This window comes from Salmo salar, chromosome 22, assembly GCF_965601325.2.
Source record: "Salmo salar chromosome 22, fSalSal1, whole genome shotgun sequence".
Taxonomy (NCBI): Eukaryota; Metazoa; Chordata; class Actinopteri; order Salmoniformes; family Salmonidae; genus Salmo; species Salmo salar.
Genome location: NC_138312.1, coordinates 31,200,055 through 31,225,043, shown reverse-complemented (window position 1 = coordinate 31,225,043; position 24,989 = coordinate 31,200,055). Strand labels below are relative to the sequence as shown.

Sequence of the window (24,989 nt, the reverse complement as noted above, 5' to 3'; positions counted from 1 at the left end):
CTAGAAGTTGATGATTTTTTATTAAGATGTAAAAGATGGAGACAGTAAAAAAAGCACATCCTTAGCACACCAATAATATACATTTTACAACAATATACATATAGATATATAAGATCTATATACAGCATCTCAATAAGTTCAATTCAAATAAAGAGATTCACGTAGCATCATACACAATAAGCACAATAATCATACACCAAATCTTTCCCTGTCCCTTAAGAGGCTACATGTAATGGCAGTGATACCTGTAGTTGCTCAGTCTGAACTTGGTCTTCTTAACACTACATGGCACACAGTCCAAATGACCACACAATAGAGGCAAAGGCTCCCCATGCAGTGACGAACTGGACATTTGGATTAAGTCAATCTTTCAAGAATATGTGACACATTTAGAGGTTGTTGTGATTGAGAGGTGGTTGGTGTTGGTATGAGGTCTTTAAACATTTCCTTTCACAGCCACAAACACACACACATGCACCTTCCAACCCTAATACAAGTCAGGTCACTAAAATATAAGGCCCCCAGTGTAAATCTGGACACCCTAGCATGCACACAAAACAGTAACACCTACAGTATATCTGTACAGCAGAGGCCCATTCCTGTATAAGTTTAAATCCTATAATTTCTCTAAGTACCAAAGACTGCTTGTGCTTCTATTGCAGTCACAAATACTAAACATACAACAGCTCACTCAAGTTGAGGGTTTGATCACATGAATGAGGACACCTTGACGCACTGACCCTGACCCTAGGGTCGTTTCACGAAATGGGTGCCTTTTGCGTCCCTTTGATATTTTAAGTAGAAACGATGCACCAATATTGAATTTTAAAAGCCTGTAAATGAAGTACACTATAATTTAAACCACATCAAAAATTCAATAAATCAGATTTTTTTTACATGAATAAAGGCCAATATTCTGCATTTTGTCATGTCCCTCCATCAACCCTGTGTTACTTATAGGAACATTTCATCCCACTTAATCCCAAAATATCTCAAGGTTTCACCATCATTGTAAAGGCCTAGTTATTGTGCTGCTATGACAGTCATTTCTGAAGATGATTATTTATATTCATGTGATTAGTGATGCATTCACGTCTGTCCCTCATTTTTAAGGCCAACCCTTATGCAAACAAATTGTCCCTTTTAAATAATGGACCATTCCTACCAGTGGACATCAATTGGGTCTTCTGAACAGCATGGTGGAAAGGGAAGGAAGTCTTCTCTCTCTTTTTGGTCTATTTATAATTGTTTTATCATCTTTGACTGAGGTGGTCGATCTCAACACATTAACCCTGTTCGCTCAATTAATGTTAGGAATATTTTTTATTTAATTAAACTTTCATTATGTGTGGAACATAAATATAGTTCCTAATTTCATGAGCACCATGTGGTCCCATGCTCTTCACCACATGAGGAGTAATGGCTGATCTTCACCTAAATCCTTAACCCTGTTATCGTCAACCCTGTTAAACGCCCAACGGTAACTTTATCAGTTTGATATTATATGTGAGTTATTTGTTCAAGGAATATTTAATCAATGAGAAAATGCTGGATTTATTTCAAACATGCTTTTAAATAATAGTTAGGCAGGTACATACGTGTCTTAGGTAACAGGGTTGACAATGTGGTACAAGTGAAAATAAAATGCTCTTAGTTCATAGGATTTTTATGTCTGAGATGTAAAAATGTGTTTTTCCGTAGGAGACTGCTTGTGTTTCTATTACAGTCACAAATACTGAACATTGAACAGCTCACTGAAGTTGAGGGTTTGATCACATTGAATGCAATTGAATGTTGAAAGAAAATATATTTGTATATTCATTTCTTAAAAGTTTGCATGTCCAAAAGGCAACCATTTCATGGAACGACCCATTAGTAATGTATCCCTGGCTTCCCCTATGACCCCAGTAATGTCACTGAGAACTAAGAGCATGAGGATTGGTTGACAGGCCCCTCCCTCACTTTTCCAGGAGAAGTTCCATCTCTGGGTTGATGAAGGAGAACCCAGCGAAAGCTGATTGGTCCATGGAATCCATGAAGTTCTTGTCACCATGGGAAAGGCAGGGTTTCTCACTGAGGAACTCCCGGTCGAAGTTGCTGCAGTCGTTGGGGGCTTTCTGTTATTGGCAGGAGAGATGTCAATCAGTAGGGAGGACAAGTGATACATGGAGACAATTGGTGATGAATCAAATTATGCCTAATTTCTACTGAGCATTCAGTAGTTTAATTATTGTTGATCTTTGTTTAGATACATGAATGGCTGTCAGTGACAGCCTCTTCTCCCCTTTGAAACAACCCCAAATACTGTGTGTTATATTATGGTAGGCCTATATATTACAACTGTTTTATCATTACTATAAAACTTCATGTCTATACCACTTTGGGTCTGAAGGGGGGTTCCACCTCCCTCCTCTCCAGGGCGGGCCAGCTGATGGTCTTGAAGAAGGGGTGGACACGAATGTTATCAACGATGCCTAGCCTGCGAGTCGAGTCTCTCTCAAACAGCTGCAGCGGCGGAGGAGAGAAACAGTGAGTAAAAACACACAAAGGAGGAGAGAAATAGACTCCGAGGCAGAATAGGACACTGTATGGGAGGAGGGAATGGGGGTGAGCAGACCTTCTCCATCAGGTCCTTGGCCTCCTTGGTGATCCAGCGAGGGTAGTGTGGCGTGTCCATGCGGATAGACTCAAAAAGCTCGTCCTCGTCATCACCATGGAAGGGTGACTGACCAATCAGCATCTCGTACAGCAGCACCCCAAATGACCACCAGTCCACGGAGAAGGAGTACTTCTGACCCAGCAGTATCTAAAAGTGATGTCATCAGATAGAAAGGCATGGTCAGTGACATCATCATAGTGAGACACTCGCAAAGGTATATTCGCAGTGGATTGCTTCTCAAATAATACCCTATTCCCTATAGACAGGTTGGTTGTTTAGCAACAAAACCGGAGAAGAGAAACGGTGAACAAGGGATTAAAACACACAAAGGAGGAGAGAAACAGACTCAACTATGGGGCAAAACAGATAGGGTTGGCTTAGATTGTTGAGAACATGTAAACTGTACTTAGTCTCCAATTTTTATTGAAAACATAAATACATTTGCACAATGAACACTTGTTGTCTCTCAAATACATCATTACAGTTGTTGGTTAGCTAGCTTCAAAATTGTTGCCATATTAGCATAAACTTGACATCAGTGAAAAAAACTCAAAACAGCCACCTATGATTCCCCACATGGCAGCTTCTTGTCATTGTTGCTAGCTATCTGGCCATCCAGAATCACAACAACACATGGACGCAGACTTCTGCCCCATTGAAGCGTGTGCATCGATTTTGTGATGTTGTCACCTAACCCATCTCTCAGTGCACTACTTTGGCTCTGGTCAAAAGTAGGGTACTAAATAGGGAATAGGGTGTCATGAGATGCAGCCATGTATACAGTACACTCTTAGAAAAAAAAGGTGCTATCTAGAACCTAAAAGGGTTCTTCGGCTGTCCTCATAGGATAACCCTTTAAATAACCCTTTTGGGTTCCAGGTAGAACCCTTTCCACAGAGGGTTCTACATGGAACCCAAAAGAGTTCTACCTGGAACCAAAAAGGGTTCTCCTATGTAGACAGCCAAAGAACCCTTTGGAAGCCTTTTTTCTGAGAGTGTATGTCTGTGTTCCATACCTCTGGAGCGATGTAGTCAGGAGTCCCACAGAAGGTTGTGGCTAGGCTCTCTCCAAACACGTTCTCCTTACACATGCCAAAGTCTGCTATCTTTACGTGGCCGCTATGATCTAACATCACGTTGTCCAACTTCAGGTCTCTGAGGGCAGAAAAACAAAACAAGTGAGGGAGAGTTGGAGGGAAGACAGGGTGGGAAGAAATGTGTGGTGTAGAAAGGTCGAGAGGGTGACTAGAGTTGTGACAGTATAGAAAAGCACAGCTAATAATCACATACTTACTGTCCCACAACGTGATACTATCACTATATCAATCCTTGGTGGAAGGGCTCTGGCCATTTTCTTTTATCTGTATGGTAATGTGATTGAGTGAGTAAGAAGTTAGTGAGTGTACATTAGAGTGCTGATGATGGCATTTGCGATTTACCTGTAAATGATCCCTTTGGAGTGCAGAAACTGAAGGCCACAGATGATCTCAGCAGAGTAGAACCTGGAGGGAGGGAGAGAAGAAAGGAGGGAGGAAAAAGAGAGATAAATATCACTACACAGTCTAGAGATCCAGCTGGCTGGCAGCAGAGTACTACTCTATCTACTTTCCTATTGAACACTGCTGTCTGTCGCTGAGGACTCCAGTCCAGTGTGTAGCTAGCTGCATTATTGAAGAGGCCATTTGTATAGAGTGGTGCTCAGAGAGGAGAGCTGAACAATGGCCTCATACTGTAGGGTGAAACCTGAGAGGTGCTCCTGGCCCAGCGGCCCCAGCCTAGCCACAGCTGAAGGATTAGCCTACAGTATCTCTGACCTGCTTTTCTTTTCAACTCTGGCATGGGGAAACTGATTGGGCCTTGACATAGGTGGATAGAGACTCTGTATGCTCTTGTCGCTGGTGATTGATTGGGATTGAGAGACTGAATGATTGACTTGAAGTAAGCTTTGTCCAGACAGGTTTCTCCTCTGACTCTCACTCAACACACAAGTAGATACCGTCACACACATCAGCCGTATCTAAGATGTCCTGGTATCAACTGGCTACACACACGTCATCATATGGGTAGTTTGTTCAACGAACAGAGTGCTTTTGATATTTTAAGTAGAAATAGTGCACCAATATTGAATTTTAAAAGCCTGTTATATTAAATGATGTGCCCTTTAATATGAACCACATGGAAAATTCAATAAATCAGATTTTTAATATGAATAAAGACTTGTTAAAGTTCCAAAAATCAGCGTTTTGAGATGTCCCTCATCATGTTTTTCTGACTTATTGGAATATTTTAACCCACAAGTTTTCATCATCATGGTAAAGCCCTAGTTATTTTGTTGATTTGACAAAGTCATTTCTGAAGATGATTATTTATTTCATGTGATTACTGATTCATTTACCTCTGTACCTCATTTTAAGGTCAACCCTGTTACGTGAACCAAACTTGTAATTGCCCCTCAGTGTTGCACACAACAAGCTTCCATTCCCCCTGTCACAACAGGATTTAATGTTGAAAACATCTGCTGTGTTAGGGTCAACCCTGTTACTTTATTTGGCAGTTACTAAAGTATTTTTTTTATTTAACCTCTTGAGATGGGAAAACATGTTTTTATGACAGAATGTTAAAATTATTTAATTTCTTTACCAAATTACACTACCCAAATGGCACTATATTGGTGGAACGACCCATATACACTCACACACACACACACACACCCGTGTAGTATTCTGGGGTAATCGCACAACAATATGCCATATTGTGAAGAGGCAACGCAGTAAGAAACAGTGTGTATTGGGTTTTACTGTGTTAAGTCTGTTTAGGGTGTGGCCCAGTGTCTGTGCCACTGTGTTAACCTGTTTGGGATAGGGGGCAGTATTTTCACGGCCGGATAAAAAACGTACCCGATTTAATCTGGTTATTACTCCTGCCCAGAAACTAGAATATGCATATGATTAGTAGATTTGGATAGAAAACACTCTAAAGTTTCTAAAACTGTTTGAATGGTGTCTGTGAGTATAACAGAACTCATATGGCAGGCCAAAACCTGAGAAGATTCTATATGGGAAGTGCCCTGTCTGACCATTTCTTGTCCTTCTATAGCCTCTCTGTCGAAAATACAGCCTCTGTGCTGTAACGTGACATTTTCTAAGGCTTTCATTGGCTCTAGGAAGGCGCCAGAACGTGGAATGATAGCTCTGCAGTCTCTGGGTGAAAAACAGCAGGGGTTTTGGTGAGTGGTCCTTCTGAGGACAATAAGAGGTTTTAAGATGCTTAGGGTCAGTTAGTGGATACAGGTTTATTGTTCTGTGATAGTGGGACTCATTTGAAACTCAACAGTTCACCAAACTACCCAGGGAAACATATTACATAACCAGGAAACCAAACCCACGAGACTTTCCATTCTGCACTGCCAGCTTGTGTTCTGCGCAAACACACACACACACACACACACACACACACACACACACACACACACACACACACACACACACACACACACACACCCCCCCCTATACACAATTAGCTAATGATTAATACAGTGAGAGCAGAGAGGTGAGCATCTCTCTTCCTTTCTGAAACTGTCCTTGAGGACCCGGGGAGTGTGTGTGAGGACAATAGGAGCAATGCTGGATCAGTTATAGCTGGCAACAGTGTAGAAGTGAATGTCTCCTGTCATCTCACCTGTCCTGAGCATAGAGGGGATAGAGGCACCTAACGACTGAAAAACCTTAACACCACTAAAACTAAGCACCAGTTAGTTTAACATCACATTTCAGATCCACACTCAGAAGGGCTCAACAGCCATGCGACTCTGTACCTTCTCTGTGTTTGACCTCATTCAAACTATCTGAATCTAGTCTTTCTCTTGTGGGACTTCTGCAAAAACAAATACAGTCACACTGACAGAGAGAGAGGCACACACACTCCTTTGCAAGCTGAACAGCTACCCATAGACGGTGACCAACCCAAAATCCACCAATACATCATTTCCCTGTATGTAGAAGGGAAACCCCATAACACACAGCTACAGTCTCACACTGTGTAAACACCGTCTTTGCTTTATAGCTGTCTGGTTTCCATCAAAGTATTGGTGGTGAGTGTCTGTATGTCTCTTTGAGTGAGTAATAGTGACATTTGGGGTGTGTGTTTATCTCTGTGTGTGTGACTGGGGAAACTCACGTTGCTCTGTAGAGGTCAAAGCGTCCCTTCTCCTGAATATGGAACATCAGGTCTCCTCCATTCAGATATTCCATGACAAAGAACAGGTGTTCCTGTGGACAACACGGTCAAGGTCAGGCATCATAACACATACTGTAAAGCTACCTAGCACAGTAGTAGTGTAATAAGCTATGATAGCGAGTTTGTGTTTACATCACTTCTTATTGGAGACAGCTTTTGTAGACACTTATTGTTATTAGTAATGTTAATCAGAAAAAAAATGGTGTTGCTATAATAACCAGAATAACACACAAAAAGGGGAGCGAGGAGTGTGTGTAGGGTTACAGTCCGTACCTTGGACTGGAAGGTGGAGTAGAGGTGTGTGAGGAAAGGGTTGTCCCAGGCCAAGGCCAGGACTCTCTTCTCCACCATGGTACACTCCACATCATCATCCATCAGAACTACGTCTTTCTTCAGAGCCTTCACCGCAAACCACTCCCCCTGACCTTTCAACTCTGCCAGCAGAACCTGGGGAGAGAAGGGGGGGGGGGGGGGGGGGGGGGATTGGAGAGAGGAGGGATAGAATAAAGGAAAGAAGAGAAGAAAATAAGAGAAAACAAATGAAGAGAGGAGAGCCTGATTAAATATTATATTGATGGTAATATTAAAGTCTGTTGTTACTGCTTCATTGTATGTGAACTGTACTGTGGTGAGCTTTACTGCTTTACTGCTCTGGCATCCTGAATGTCTGCTGTACCAGGCTTACCTTGCCAAAGCTGCCCTTGCCTAGAACCTTGTGAAAGACAAAGTTGTCTACGTTGATGAGTGTCAGGTGGGTGAGGCGAGATGGGGGATGCAGGCTGGAGCCCTTCCACAGCCTGCCATAAGGGTGGCCGTCTGGGGAAGACACAGCTTATAAGGTCATCACCACAATTGTCATCATAATCATCATTATTATAATTAACGTTATATATAAAAACATATTTTACTCCAAACCATTCACACAAACTTGATTTCAGTGAATTTAAAATAACACATCATCATAAAATATGTTCATAAAATCAAACACACACAGACTGACCATTGACATCCAGACCACTAGTGGAATTTCTATTGACTTCCTGATAGACCCCTATATCTGGGTCAGCTAGGGTTGGGTCCAAGCGCCGAGTGGAGGATTTCTGAAAGACATACAGGAGATATAGGGAGAGATAATACATATATAGAAGGGTGATGAGAGGGAGAAGCAAATAACACCTTCGTTGTCACCTTTGACAGATATCCATAAACAAAGATGCATTACACTGTATGGGGACAGGGCTGTAAAATACTGTTGTTGAACAGTTATACAGCATTTCACTTGACCCCATTGTTATACTGCCTACATAATGCTGACTTAAGAATGACATAGCAGCTTATTCAGTCAGACCATAGTCATAACATGATATATAAACATAGTGTCCAGGGGGAGGTAGGTATTAATTGCTATTGGCTAGACAGGGCCATGATAAGGAGCATTAGGGTTGTTGGAAGCCTCAGCACCACAAAAAGTCTTCCTGTCCATAAACATACCAGGGCCCAGTTTTTCAGAAGTTATCTATCTGGATTTCACCCATCGGATAGGATAAAATGCATAGAAATAGAATGAATAGAACAGACAAATCATTGACTTCAATTGGGACTCCCGTCCTATTAATTCTTTTTCTATGCATTTTATCCTACCCGATAGCCGAAATCCAGAACTTTTGAAAAACTGGGTCCAGGACAAGAAGCTCAGGTTCCCATAGCCATACAGATAGAGTAGATCTGGGTCAGGTGTCACACACACATTCAGTAACATATTGCAACGCACACACACCCACACGTGCACTTGCAAGAACCCACATCCACACACATGCCCGAACGCTTGCACATGCACACAATCAGCTCCCTCACTCACCTGGCTGACTTGTGTAAGCGCTTCAGCCAGTAGTTTCTGGTTGATTCCACAAAGGTTGGCCACTTTATCCTGACACTTATGATGCACATTCATGGCACAATCTACGAGAGCATAGAAGAGTTACAGTATACAGTTAAATACAATGACAATGCAGACACAACACACACACACACACGCAGCTCCTTACCTTCACACTTGAGGCCCTGCCTGACAAGGCCCCACAGCAGACTGCCACAGTGGTCACAGAAGGTGGGACTCATGTAGTTGTGGTTCTTGAAGCGGTGTGGCATGTCTATCTTAAAGCGCTCCTTCTGGAACTGTGATGGACCACACACACACACACACACACACACACACACACACACACACAACTCATCAACACCCAGATCCATCGGTACGGGGGGGGGGGGGGGCAAAATACCCGCCTGGGAGGGTACCTCATGGCCCGCATTCATCTCTCTCTCTCTCTCTCCTTCCTTCCTTGTTCTCTCCTCATCTTCTTTTGTTTTGCGTGCCCTGGTGTTATTCTTCCTGAGCCTAGGTCCTGTCTGTAGTAGTTTCAGTGGGGTCCTGTAGACTGCCATAGACAGGCACACTTTCTCTTGGTCTCCTCTCCTGCTCTCTCTCCAGTCTAGAGAGGGCCTTATATACGCCCCTTTCTAACTCAGAACACACCCCTTCTCACCACCCCTTACGTATGAGTGAAGGGAGATTCCCTCATGTTTGAATGTAACCTCTAAGCTCAGTTACCTGTGCTCTTTGGTCCTTTCTATTGATGAATATTGATGGGGCTGTGAGGGGACCTCATCCTTGGTCGAGGTTACATGTCTGATTGATGCCTGCTAGTTTGGACTCTGACCCTGTAACACCTTGACAGCTAATGGCATCACAGCTGTTGTTCACATTATTAATGGAGGAAAACCTCCGGACCAGTTTAATCAATGGAACCGAAAACTCATAGGGAGTAAACTCCACATCGGATTGACACAAATAAGTAAATGAATAAATCATCTAATTAATGAATGAATTAGTAGTCCCAACGTACCACAGTGTCCCGGCTGTTGGCTGCCGTGCCCGTACACCTGCCGATGATCTTGTCGATGCATTTCTTGTGAATAGCTGCATTGCATTCTGGGAGAGAAGAGATATGGACTACATTGATGACAAGTGAGCACCATTCATACAGGCAGATATCGAAGTCACTGGTAGGGCTGTACAATCTGCTCTGCATTGAGGTAGTGTTCATAACTACAGTGTTTATAGATGTGTATCTATGATGTTGTGTGTATGTGCTTGTATAGCAGTAGGTTGTCCACATTATTGTACACTTACGTCTGCACTTGTAGCCTTGCTTGTTGAGCCCCCTGTAGAATACAAAGGTATAGGAGTGAGAGATTGTGGAGGGCCAGTGAGGATGAATGGAGACAAAGTGAGAATGGGGTATATAGATGACAGGTCCGTTTATACAGCAGCACACAGAGACTCATCCACCGTCTCCTGAGACAACCTATTCTACCAGAACACAACTCACTCCAGTTTAATAATACAGGACTAGTAGTGGAAGCTGTGCTGATTTTGCGAATACATTGCTAAATGTTGATAAGTCTTGTGTGGGTATTTCCAGACAATGCAAGACTTCTGACCCGCTCCCGGAAACACAACCCCTAAAGTTAGATAGATAGGAGGAGATCATAGTCCGTACTAAGACATCGCCTTATCTTATCCCTCCACTCAGTCTCTCAGTATAAAGTAGACCGACCAAGACGTTGCCACTTAAATTGGATGAATGGAACTGATAATAAAACTCGTACATAGGGAATGACTTCTGTTAGCATGAAGCGAACAGAAAGTAGAGCTAGGAGTAAAGAGCCATGAGGACAGGCCGCTGGACAAAATGAATAACTGACCAGACAAACTCTCTGCAGACGGAGCAGAAGGTGGGCTGTCTGAAGAAGGTGGCGATGAACTCGTGACATTTGACCTCGTGGATCTTGGCCTGTTTGATGGCTCCTCGTCTGCGGTTTATGGTGGGACCCCCTACCTCCTCCTTTGTGGGAGGCTTGCCCTCTATAGGTGACAGGCAGAGAGTCAGGCTAACAGCAGAGCGTTATGGTTAAGAAACATTAATGTAGCGTTAGGAACAGTAGTGACAACATTTGGAGTGCTTGGTCCACTGTTGGTTTGAGAAAACAGGCAAAACCTTATAGAGCCGGTAAGAGAACTATGTTTAAAAAACTAACAGACATGTATTCATACACAAAACCAATACATGACTGCAAGAATGTGTGTGTGTGTGTGTGTGTGTGTGTGTGTGTGTGTGTGTGTGTGTGTGTGTGTGTGTGTGTGTGTGTGTGTGTGTGTGTGTGTGTGTGTGTGTGTGTGTGTGTGTGTGTGTGTGTGTACGTGCGCTTGAGTGAGACAGATGAGAGCGGAATAGATAGCGCGTACACACAGTAGAGTGGGTCTTTGTGTAAAAGGATTAAGACTTTAGAACAGGGACCAGGGACTCAGGCTTATACTGTAGATATGATTCAATGCAGTGGACATATACTCCCAATCTCTCCAAGTCCTCTCTGTCCATGCTGACACCCACCCACACACACACACACAAACACCCACACACACACACACAAACACCCACACACACACACACACACACACACACACACACACACACACACACACACACACACACACACACACACACACACACACACACACACACACACACACACACACACACACACACACACACACACACGGTCTTGTACTGCTAACCTTGTGGGGACACACAATTCAGTCCCATTCAAAATACTATTTTTCCTAATCCCTAACCCTAACTCTAACCCTAACCAGTACTCTTACCCTAAACCTAACCTTAACCCTAACCTTAACCCAAAGACCTAATCTTAACCCTAAACATAACCCTTGCTCCTAACCCTAAAACTAATCCTAGCTCCTAACCCTTAACGTAATTCTAACCCTAACACTAATTCTAACTTTTGGTCCCCACAAACACAAACACAAACAAACAGTTTGCTCTGTTCCTTCTTGCTCCGTCTGTATTCCAAAAGTGAGCATTGAACAGATGAGAACCAAGGCAACAGACAGACAGCTTCAGAGTGACAAACATGACATATAAAATATAGATCAAAAACAGACCAGATAGGAGGGGAACAGAGGAGGATGAGAAGAGTAAAGCTGGGCTTCATCTCAAGAGTCTCACCTGTATCAGTTGCTCCCTCCAAGAAGTACTGCACTGCCATCATCACCTTCCCTGAGGGCTGCAGGTCAACCTGAACACACACACACACACACAATCATCTGCAAGTTAGACACACAATTCATGCAGGACAGTAGAGAATCAAAGTCCATCTTACCCAGAATTCAGCGTGGCTGTTGGCCTTTTTGCAGCGCTCGGCAAGGACAGACATGCCCACTGTGACCTCGGCCAATGGCTCCTCTGCAGTCTTCATCAGCAGCACCTGCAGGACACGCCCCTCGTAGATGTGGGCGTCGAAGCTGGCCTTCCAGGCTGGAAACATGGTAGGCTTCTTCTGAACCAGCGTCTTACCACGCTCTGTAGAGAATGAGGGTGAGAGGGAAGGAGGGGGAGGGAGAGAGAGGTTAGATAGAGATTGATTTCTTTCATACTTGTCTAACAATCTAAAAACCTGCATATCTGTACCACACTGGTCCTCGTGTATGACTTTCATAGGACATACAGTATACAGTATTTAATGACAGGATTACAATGTGACTGTGTGGGACAATGGGACTAATATATTTCTACTATAACACACTAGAAACTATAGTAATAGTCAGATTCTCACCGGTGGTGAGGGCCTCCTTCATCTTGATGGCACAGAAGGGGGTATCAGAAGGGGCCAGGGGGGACAGAACACCCAGATCGTAAGAGTTGAAGGCGATCCGCAAGAAGGGTGCCATGTTGACGCGTCACTGGGCCACCTGTTCAAAGACATGGCCAAGCAGAATGTAACCACGGCAACATATTTCTAGTAACAGTCCATCACTCAGCCTTCTGTTCATACGCATATGACAGCCGTGATTCAGTTACAGATGTAGGATATTAATTTGAGCCAGTTTGCTACAGCAGGAAAATAATCCTGCAGCAACAGGAAATGTCAATTGTTATGTGGATTATAATTACTGGACATTTTTTGTAGGGGTTGATACATTTTTAATTAGGGCAAATCAAGTCTGACATTTTTGAGTGGAAATTACAAACTTTAGAAGCCTTTTTAAACCTTGAATACACCACTTAAAAATGTTCCTGCAACAACGGGAGGATCAAATTAAGATATGGCATCTGAACATCCCCAGCAGTGATGAGAGCTATACATACACATACACACACCCTGCATCATCAGTCACATGCTACTAATATGGATATTTGTTTAATTCATTGTTTGATCATTGTAAAAGTATAAGCAAAGCCTAAAGTGTGATATGTATCCACTCAAGATGACAAGCAAAATGGATTAGGTAGAGGGAAATGAGGAGAGACAGAGAGAAAGGCAGAAGAGATTTGATATCAGTCCCATTATCCAGTCATATGACAGAAAGAGATTGTGTGTGTGTGTGTGTGTGTGCGTGCGTGCATATGTGTGTGTGTATGTGTGTGTGAGAGTGTGAGAGTGTGAGAGTGAGAGAGACGTGTGTGAGAAAGAAAGAGATTCTATGAGTCACCTAAACAAACAGAAACTCTCTCCGTGAAATAGGCCTGAGATCCGTCACTGAACTAAGTAATTATTATAAACTGAGAAACAATGCCCTTCTCACATACTGCAACAAGTAGACTCTGCCTTTAATGACACTGTGAACTACCGATTAAACTTAAACTGAAGGTTCAATATCACATTAGGATAATCCTAATTCAAAGCAACACACTCATAGGCTACAGTAGGAACACAGAAAGGCAAAGCACTTCTGTTAATGACAGCTGCTTTGATCATTTTGTCCGTGAAAACGTATGTATGGTGTGAAATTATAGTAGCAGGTGTTGAAGAATGTGTGTGTGTGTGTGTGTGTGTGTGTGGGGGGGGGGGGGGCGTGCGTGCATGCGTGCGAGCGTGCGCACGTGCGTGCGTGTGTGTGTGTTTGTGTTTTGACGTGTTTAACTATTCTCGTGAGGACCAGAAGTCCCCACAAGAATAGTAAACAAACAAAAATTTGACCAACTGGGGACATACACTGCTCAAAAAATAAAGGGAACACAAAAATAACGCATCCTAGATCTGAATGAATGAAATAATCTTATTAAATAATTTTTCCTTTACATAGTTGAATGTGCTGACAACAAAATCACACAAAAATAATCAATGGAAATCCAATTTATCAACCCATGGAGGTCTGGATTTGGAGTCACACTCAAAATTAAAGTGGAAAACCACTCTACAGGCTGATCTAACTTTGATGTAATGTCCTTAAAACAAGTCAAAATGAGGCTCAGTAGTGTGTGTGGCCTCCACGTGCCTGTATGACCTCCCTACAACGCCTGGGCATGCTCCTGATGAGGTGGCGGATGGTCTCCTGAGGGATCTCCTCCCAGACCTGGACTAAAGCATCCGCCAACTCCTGGACAGTCTGTGGTGCAACGTGGCGTTGGTGGATGGAGCGAGACATGATGTCCCAGATGTGCTCAATTGGATTCTGGTCTGGGGAACGGGCGGGCCAGTCCATAGCATCAATGCCTTCCTCTTGCAGGAACTGCTGACACACTCCAGCCACATGAGGTCTAGCATTGTCTTGCATTAGGAGGAACCCAGGGCCAACCGCACCAGCATATGGTCTCACAAGGGGTCTGAGGATCTCATCTCGGTACCTAATGGCAGTCAGGCTACCTCTGGCGAGCACATGGAGGGCTGTGCGGCCCCGCAAAGAAATGCCACCCCACACCATGACTGACCCACCGCCCAACCGGTCATGCTGGAGGATGTTGCAGGCAGCAGAACGTTTTCCACGGCGTCTCCAGACTCTGTCATGTCTGTCACATGTGCTCAGTGTGAACCTGCTTTCATCTGTGAAGAGCACAGGGCGCCAGTGGCGAATTTGCCAATCTTGGTGTTCTCTGGCAAATGCCAAACGTCCTGCACGGTGTTGGGCTGTAAGCACAACCCCCACCTGTGGACGTCGGGCCCTCATACCACCCTCATGGAGTCTGTTTCTGACCGTTTGAGCAGACACATGCACATTTGTGGCCTGCTGGAGGTCATTTTGCAGGGCTCTGGCAGTGCTCCTCCTGCTTCTCCTTGCACAAAGGCGGAGGTAGCGGTACTGCTGCTGGGTTGTTGCCCTCCTACGGCCTCCTCCACGTCTCCTGATGTACTTGCCTGTCTCCTGGTAGCGCCTCCATGCTCTGGACACTACGCTGACAGACACAGCAAACCTTCTTGCCACAGCTCGCATTGATGTGCCATCCTGGATGAGCTGCACTACCTGAGCCACTTGTGTGGGCTGTAGACTCCGTCTCATGCTACTACTAGAGTGAAAGCACCGCCAGCATTCAAAAGTGACCAAAACATCAGCCAGGAAGCATAGGAACTGAGAAGTGGTCTGTGGTCCCTACCTGCAGAACCACTCCTTTATTGGGGGTGTCTTGCTAATTGCCTATAATTTCCACCTGTTGTCTATTCCATTTGCACAACAGCATGTGAAATTTATTGTCAATCAGTGTTGCTTCCTAAGTGGACAGTTTGATTTCACAGAAGTGTGATTGACTTGGAGTTACATTGTGTTGTTTAAGTGTTCCCTTTATTTTTTTGAGCAGTGTATTATTGGTCCCCACGAGGTCAAATGCTATTTCTAGGAGGTTTAGGGTTAAGGTTAGAATTAGTGTTAGGGTTAGAATTATGATAAGGGTTAGGAGCTAGGGTTAGTTTTAGGGCTAGGGTAAGGAGCTATGGTTAGGTTAGGTTTAGGGTTAAGGTTAGGGTTAGAGTAAGGGTATGAGTTAGGGTTAGGGAAAATTGGATTTTGAATGGGACTGAATTGTGTCCCCCCACAAGGTTAGCTGTACTAGACTGATTCTCTCTGAGTGTAGCTCTGGGAGTGAAGGTATTTCCCTGCATTCCTGGGAGGGAGCAGGTCTCAATATGTCCAAAGTCCTGTGTTTCTGTTCACCAGCTCTACACCACCACCCATACACATCAATAAGTCAGGAGGCAAGGAAATGGTGGCAAAAACAAGGAAAGAAAAAAAAGAAAACGTAAGAGGACAGAAAAGAGGCGGAAGAGAGACAGAGAGAGGAATGTCATGCAGTGTGTACTAAAGGAGGTGTCCATGTGTTCAAGCCTTGAGCTGTGCTGCTTTCAGGTGTTGATCAAAAATAAACTCTGTGTGTGCGTGCCTGTGTTTGTGTGACTGCGTGCCTGCCTGTGTTTGTGTGACCGCGTGCATGCCTGTGTTTGTGTGACTGCGTGCGTGCCTGTGTTTGTGTGACTGCGTGCGTGCCTGTGTTTGTGTGACCGCGTGCGTGCCTGTGTTTGTGTGACCGCGTGCGTGCCTGTGTTTGTGTGACCGCGTGCGTGCCTGTGTTTGTGTGACCGCGTGCGTGCCTGTGTTTGTGTGACCGCGTGCGTGCCTGTGTTTGTGTGACCGCGTGCGTGCCTGTGTTTGTGTGACTGCGTGCGTGCCTGTGTTTGTGTGACCGCGTGCGTGCCTGTGTTTGTGTGACTGCGTGCGTGCCTGTGTTTGTGTGACTGCGTGCGTGCCTGTGTTTGTGTGACCGCGTGCGTGCCTGTGTTTGTGTGACCGCGTGCGTGCCTGTGTTTGTGTGACCGCGTGCGTGCCTGTGTTTGTGTGACTGCGTGCGTGCCTGTGTTTGTGTGACCGCGTGCGTGCCTGTGTTTGTGTGACCGCGTGCGTGCCTGTGTTTGTGTGACTGCGTGCGTGCCTGTGTTTGTGTGACTGCGTGCCTGTGCGTGTGTTACCAGGGAATCACAGAGATCGATATTGATTACCTATCAGATCATAGCCGGGTTGACAAGGACAAGGGACTCTTTCTATGTTCAAGGTCAGTTGTTAACTAATCTTGTCCACCAGTTAGTTCTCTCTCTGTACAGTATATGTGGTAGGAATTTAACCTAATAATAACACATTTATGTAGCGGTCACGATCTTGGAAATGAGCGGACCAAGGCGCAACGTGAATTGAGTTCCACATCTTTAATTACAAAGTGAAACTATAAACAAAACTTACAAAGATCGTGACGACGTAGTGCTCAAACACACTAACACAAACAATATCCCACAAAACACAGGTGGTGAAAAGGCTACCTAAATATGATCCCCAATTAGAGGCAACGATTACCAGCTGCCTCTAATTGGGAACCATACAACTCACCAACATAGACATATAATGACTAGAACACCCCCCTAGTCACGCGCTGACCTAAACACCATAGAGAACCAAGGGCTCTCTATGGTCAGGGCATGACAGTAGCGCTTTTCAAGGACCCAATGTTGCTGTGAGCTCATAATCTCTTCCTTTTCATCTCTCTCTCTCTCTCTCTCGCTCTCTCTCTTTTATTTTATTGTTTTGTCCCATGCAGACATGCATTCACACATCTTCCCCTTATGACTCACAGACAGCTGACTGTTAGCACCTCAGACAATGACATCACACACACACTGGGCTCTATTTGAACAAACCTAACAAAATGGTAAATCAACCACAGGCGGTAGCTTATATATTCAGGGGTGTGTCAGAAATAGTTTTGCTATTTTCACTATCACAATTATTGGCGAACTTGCTGGCGTTGGCTCGAAAGAGCTGGGTTTTGATGAATAAACAAGTTGTGGGTGTGTCGAGGCTTGGCCCTCACTGGCCAATCAGAGCGTGTTCAAAGGCAAAATATGTGGTTGCTTCAATTTGTGTATTTACAGTCTTTAATGTATTGTGTATAATCAACTCCAATTCCAATCTTAGTCCGCTATAGTTTGTTAAATGGCTTACAGAAAAAAATACAAAATGTAGACCTATCTTTTCTAAATACGTTAAGTAATTGCTTGGTTTTAAAGTGAAAATATATACATAGAATTAGCACTGATATAGGGCCTAGGATTACTGTAAATTGCATTATGGCTGAGCATGGACATGCTAAACGTTGTCAATAAGCAATTTTAAATGAATGATTGATAAAGCCTAAGAAGATAACGAATAATTGTAATCAAAACGAAACAACAACTTGTTTTAAATCGGCTATGCCACACTTACAGGCACCATAATTTCTCCCCATGGGCATTTAATATTAAAACAACGCAGACAATGGAGGGTTTACGTACATCCAAACTTTTTACAGTTGCTGGACAAAGATCCAATATAAATAGAAAGGGAGAATATCCACGCAGCGTTATACTGCTCCCAATAGGCCTATGTTTTATGAAAATAATCGGAACAATCTTACAGATCAGATCGCATTCACACATCTCCAGAAGTTGCAAGCACGCCACGGACCTTGTCACCATAATACCAGGAAGGTGAATCATTCTAATAAGTTTGGTTGTCATAAAATGTAACGGAAAACAAGCCACCAGTTTTTTTTTAAACAACAATAAATACATGTAAAATGTAATGATATCATAAAATCTCCATGATAAAAAAAGACAGGCATTGCTGTTGAACCAGCCTTCGTTATAGTAGGCCTATGGGAGGGCTTGGGTTTTGAACATATGAAACGGAAAACAAGCTATTTTTACTGGTTACTTATGACTTCTAAATACGAGGTTCACCAGTATTCACCAAGGTTATCATCTCTCGTTTCATGATGGGCATGGAAACGTAGCCTACATCATGGAGGGGGTTTTACGCACGTCCAAAACGGGACCTGCATAACTAAAATACTGTGAGCCTGCCTACAATGCATAAAAAGGGAATGTCAGCTCACTGTTTTACTCCTCTCAAACTTGATATTATAATAAAGCTTTTAATGATTAAGATTTATTTTCAAGCGGTTTCAGGAGCCAAACCCTTTATCGACAGTCTTGACTACTTTGTGATTGCATTGGGCAGACAAAAAAAGCCTTAATTGAGAGGAGGGGAGGCTATATTTGGTTTTTAATAAAATAAAATGGGGAAAAAATATGAGTTTTTATATTTCTAAATACAGGCACCAAAAGCACATTGGGCTACTTTTGTTACATGTGCACATGGGCATTAAAATGAATGCCATAACCAACTGTTAGCGCTAAAACCAGCTTTTGGTTGGTCTTAAATATCCCTACCAGCACTGCCTGAAATCATCACTTTGGGTCATGTTTTTAAGGACACGCCGAAAATATTTCCACCTTTCCCATCTGAGCGCAAGCGTGCTGGTGTTAGACAGGTAAATTGCCGAACCTGGCGTTAGAGCTGGAAAATGCCAGTGCACCAGTTTTTACATGATGAAATTTTAACTAACGTGCGTTTGACACGAAAATAGAGCCCACTCTCTTTCAGAGAGCTCTTTACACTGCGTGTCTGTGATCTGTCAAACTATGGAAGGGATTCTTACAGGCTTTTTTTAATCGCTTCGGTACAATTTTCACAAGTATGTGGTAAATTTTCACAACTCTTAGTACAACTCAAAATAGATCATCAAAAAGGCAGTTGTTTCACAACTCTAAGCACACTTTTTATTGACTAAGTACATTACACAAAATCATATAGTCACTTTTTCACCAAACCTATTTTTTATATATATATATTTATTTCTCCTTTATTTAACCAGGTAGGCTAGTTGAGAAAAAGTTATCATTTACAACTGCGACCTGGCCAAGATAAAGCAAAGCAGTGCGACACAAACAACAACACGGAGTTACACATGGAATAAACAAACATACAGTCAATAACACAATAGAAAAAAATCTATAAATACCTAATCAGTGTTTCATCTAGAAATACATGTTTCACATTGCAATACATGTTCATATTAAGTCATTGCCTTTCACAATGCAGTGCGCACATTACTTTTGACATGATTATCTTCTCTTTTGTTAAAATATATTTTACTATTACTTAATCCGACTGCTCTTAATTGATGATCACTTAAACATTTGGTAAACCTTTAGATTTGACATGTAATCTGGTTTGTCTACTATAGATTAGCAGATGTTACAGCAGGTGCAGCGAAATGCTGTGTTTCTAGCCCTTACAGTGCAGTTATACAATATCAATACAATACCAATACGCAAATAATCCAGAATGTCCAAAACAAGAAAGGGTTCATACTGCTTTACTAAAATTGCGTTGGCCAATACTGTGCTGTAATACTGTAATATATGCAATTTATGTAGCAGACACTTTAATCCAAAGTGACAACAGTCCACACATTTTGGTATGTGACCCCAGTGGAAGATGTTTGCTTGTCATCCCCATGAGCGTACCACCCTCCTTCAGGCCATGGATGAGGCATGCAATGACTTCAGTCCAGACCTAAATCAGGCCATGCCAAAAGGTTTTTTCCCAGGTGCATGAACAATGAGGATATTCACTGCGATTTCGATGGGAACCTATGGCCAAATGCTCAAGACAGGTTTGATGCAAACTAGTGCCTGCTAAACATTGTTTAGTTCATTTCTTCAGTGATCACACATGGTATAGAAATGATGGAAATTTGATGTTTAGTCAATTTTAATGGGTAGTGCAAGTGTATTGCCTAATGTGAAAACAGTGTAATGTACTGTACCATACTACATTCAAAGGGCAATTTGTATGTATCGTACATTTTTTTGCTATTGGATAACTGGTTGTTAAAATAACAAAATTGAGAGAAGAGATAGAGAAGAGATAGATTAGAGATAGAGAAGCGATAGAACGAGGATCGGAAACGGAACGAAAAGCTCCACTCTCTTCCAAGTTACGTAAAGTCTATGGGCCAAATATTCCCTCCTGAAATTCGAAGGATGTTAACAGCTGCGAAATTGTGATTTGTCCAAATAACCAGTGATAAAAAAGCCACCGGAAGTAATGCGGCTTGTTATCTCACACATCCCGCTGTATCATGACAGATCTACGGTACCATTTATGTTTACGTAGTTTGTCCATGAGAGATTAGAGCCAGTCTTGTGTTGTACTATATATATAGTGCAATTTGGGGTTGGAGTCTGTTACCAAACCGACGGGCAAGAACAAATACTTATGACCTAACAGAGAGAGGGAGATGAAGGGAGAGTGGGATGAACGGAGAGAGAGCGGTAATGACTACAAGATTTCTAACACAGACTCATAACTTAAATGTAATGGGCCATTCAAAGTGATCATTATTCAGCTGTTACTCTATGACAAACAGATCCAATGCAGTCACAGCCGAAGCCATGCAGCTAGTGAGCTGAACAATGTTACAGTGTAGGCATGATCTTCGGACCGTTGAGCTGTGCAATTACAAACACTGTAATTGGCTTAAAAATGCTAAAATTGCAACAACAAAAAACACCACCAAGATGAGGGTCTCTAAAATGTTCTCTAAAATTCAGTCCGCCAGCCGTGCCCATTGCCACGCCCCTTGTCACGCTCACCACCTAAACCCTTTTTAATCCAGAACAAAAAGCCAGGTAGTATATGGATAAAGATGAATACCCTGTGATGGAGGATGCAGCACAATGCACAGTCCAGTGTTTATAGTGGGACACAATGGAATAGGAAGTTAAATGATATCTTTACTCCATGTACCTGTACACACTTCCACACACACACGCACAACATCATCATCAGATCAGTACAAGTTGGTTAACGGGTGGGTGTGCAGAAATCATGTCTTGTTCTTGCTTCATCTGTGCACTGTTTGTCAAATGTGGATGTGGTTCACAAAATTCAGTTGGCATTATGATAAGACACAGTGGTGACTCATCAAATGCAATGCAACTTAAAAAGGGGCTTCTTTTAGCAAGTAAAGTTGCATATAAAAGTTTGACAGTAAATGTATAGAAACTACCTTTGTTTTCAACCTAGTTATTAGTGAACAACAAACATGCAGAAGTGGTCATGACATGTCCAGTAATTGGGAAATAGACTGAACAGTGTGGATAAGTGGAAGTCTTCAAAACGGCTTCTACATCATTGGCAATGCCTTGCATCATGCATGTCACAATGAACCCACAGAATGTCATGATCTTGAGAAACCCCAGAGTGCTTTGAAAGCAAGGTATTACAAATGAAGAAGAATGGTTTCTCTCATTGTCTCATAACCGAGTATGGTCTGGTTTTATGTATTTAAACATGTTGACAGTCTGCCCACAATAAGATCCGTGCGTTTACAGTTGAGAATAATTTGAAGTATTGAAGACCACGGTTGGTTGTCTCATGGATTGATTGTCACTGCTTATTATTGCTGTGTAATCATTTCAAGATAAACATGTGTGTCCTCTATAGGAGAGGTCATCCATGTGGTCAAATCAGGACAGGATCACAAAACATTGAGGTGAGAGGAATATTAGAATGTTTCATGGTTGAAAGCAAACATTTGTCTGCTTGTTATTTCTTTAATAAATAGTTGATGGAAGTATCCATAAAATATATTTATTGGAACGTGGAAAGGGATAGCTTTATTTCAAGCCTATTTGTGAGTTCCTAGGTCAAGCAATGTGGTAACTAGCATGTTAATTAGCATTGGGGTGGTTGGCCATGGTTGTTAAATTGATGTTGTCACAATCTGACAACCATCCCCATTGTAACAATGTACCCAGTAAGCTAAATGACTTCGAAAAGATGCCTAGAATACTTATTTTCACAAGTTTGGACAGCACAGTACAGCACAGTACAGCACAATACAGTACAGTACAGCACAGTACAATACAGCACAGTACAGCACAGTACAGTACAGTACAGTACAGCACAGTACAGTACAATACAGCACAGTACAATACAGCACAGTACAGCACAGTACAGTACAGTACAGTACAGTAGAGCACAGTACAGTACAGCACAGTACAGCCTAGTACAGTACAGTACAGCACAGCACAGTACAATACAGCACAGTACAGCACATCACAGCACAGCACAGTACAGTACAGCACAGTAAAGTACAGTACAGCACAATACAGTACAGCACAGTACAGTACAGCACACAGTACAGTACAGTACAGCACAATACAGTACAGCACAGTACAGTACAGTACAGCACACAGTACAGTACAGCACAGCACAGCTCAGTACAGTACAGTACAGTACAGTACAGTACAGCACAGTTCAGTACAGCACAGTAGAGTACAGTACAGTGCAAAACAGTTTAATTTGGTAGAGTACAGTTTAGTTTAATTCAGTAAATTATAGTACACCACAGTACAGTTGAGTACAGTAGGATACAATACAGTACATTATACTGTAATTTACCCTACTGTGCTGTACTCTACTGTACTGAACTATACTCTATTTTACCTTACTGTACTGTACCCGACGGTATTCTACACTACTCTACTGTACTGCACTGAGTACATTATACTTTTATTTACTTTACTGTACTGTACTCTACTATGCTCTACTGTATACTGTGCTGTCCAAACTTGTGAAACACAGGCATCTCTGATTGGTTCAGATTTGGTCCAGTCCGGACCTGCTTGTCAAAACTGTGAGTCATGTGACTCCGACTGAGAGTCAGCAACATTCACACACACACACACACACACACACACACACACACACACACACACACACACACACACACACACACACACACACACACACACACACACACACACACACACACACACACACTTTCATTTTCATCCAAATATCTGATGGTTACTGTTTATTTTATTAAGCGTTGATATGACAATTTGAGTGGAGTAAGAACTACATTGTCAAAGCAAATATTGAACTATGTTGAATACATTTTTACTTATTTATTTGTATTATGTTAGATAGAAATACTGTTAAATAAATAAAGACTTTACTTTTTTCAGATAACGGCTTAACTTGTTTATTTTATTGTAAATTAGTTAAATTGTTGCTAGAAAAAAAGGCAAACACTGCAACAATTGTCAAATACACCAGATAGGTGCAATGAAATGTGTTATTTTACAGTGTCAGCCATAGTAGTATAACTGCCTTGCTCAAGGGCACTTCAACACATTTTTCACCTTGTTTGCTCGGGTGTACTTGGCTCTGCCCACCTCCTTACTTGTGCTGCCCACTATGATTCATTTGCTCCATTGGAAACGACAGGCTGTGGTCTATCTTGGGTTAGATATAAACATCTTTGCCCATACTGTGTGACAACCAACCCTGGATGCAGCTGTTTGTCACAAGTGGTGTGTTTAATGGCTTGTAACTCTATGTTGGAATAAGATATGGGGATACAAAGGTTCCCCATTTCAACCCAAGACCTTGCTATTTCTCCTAATATTGAAAATAGTATCGTAAGATATAGCCTAATGGTGGGGCTCCCGAGTGGGGCAGTGCTTGTGTCACTACTGGCCCTGGTTCGATTCCAGGCTGTATCACAACCGGCCGTGATTAGGATTCCCATAGGGCGGCGCACAATTTGCCCAGCGTCGTCCGGGGTAGGCCGTTATTGTAAATAAGGATTGATCTTAACTGACTTGCCTAGTTAAATAAATGGTGTTGAGAAATACACAAATTAGTAAAAAGTATGAAAACCAACCACGGTTTCCCCCGTATTCGACAATGCCAAGTTTCTATTGAATAATTAATTTGCCAATTGCACATGAAATTGTACTGTACCATTTTTTTACCCGGAATGTAGCGGATTTCAGTGCACGCCAATATCAATATATAACATTACAGTTGACAACGCTTTCTTCATTTTTTCTGGGGTTACGGAAATACTAGCTACCTAGTATTCTCGCAAGTTTTCGTAGTTTCCAGTGCACAGTATGTAGCCTAATGTTTTCTTCAATAAAGGCTATTTAAATAATCAACCTAAAAAAAGGTATTAAACTACATTGCAAAACGTAACAACAGCGAAGTTACCAACGTATATGCGTCTTTATTGTTCAAATGACCGAAAGTATTTCCCCATTGACTTACCTCGTCTTGCAAATGTTCGGATTATTTATTGTTCTGTGACTTTTCTTTTTCTTGTCTTCCTTCCCGTTGCTCGTTCTGTGATTCCGTTGATCGAGGAAGTAGCTGCTCGCTCGCTCGCTCTGTAGACCGTGGCAATGTGACGTCGACCAGGTAGCTACATACACACTGCACTGTGGACGCAGCAGTCTTAGTTATTATGCACGTGTCCTCGTTTGGTTTCACAGATTCTTGGTCATCTCCTGTGTAACATTG

The 24,989-nt window shown here is 42.6% G+C and overlaps 1 protein-coding gene across 1 annotated transcript; it reads right to left on the bottom strand.

Annotated features, from left to right (window-relative positions):
• Window positions 1-3: 3 nt before the first annotated feature.
• Window positions 4-24,989, bottom strand: LOC106583214 (protein kinase C delta type). Its single transcript, XM_014167130.3, has 18 exons — window positions 24,738-24,989; window positions 12,587-12,722; window positions 12,134-12,333; window positions 11,980-12,049; window positions 10,661-10,820; window positions 10,086-10,117; window positions 9,799-9,884; window positions 8,941-9,070; window positions 8,754-8,854; window positions 7,896-7,995; window positions 7,581-7,711; window positions 7,169-7,342; window positions 6,836-6,927; window positions 4,099-4,161; window positions 3,676-3,814; window positions 2,618-2,806; window positions 2,377-2,505; window positions 4-2,117 (listed from the first exon to the last, which is right to left on the bottom strand). Exons 2-18 carry the CDS (start codon window positions 12,699-12,701, stop codon window positions 1,959-1,961), a joined length of 2,070 nt encoding a protein of 689 aa, XP_014022605.1. The 5' UTR covers window positions 12,702-12,722; window positions 24,738-24,989; the 3' UTR covers window positions 4-1,958.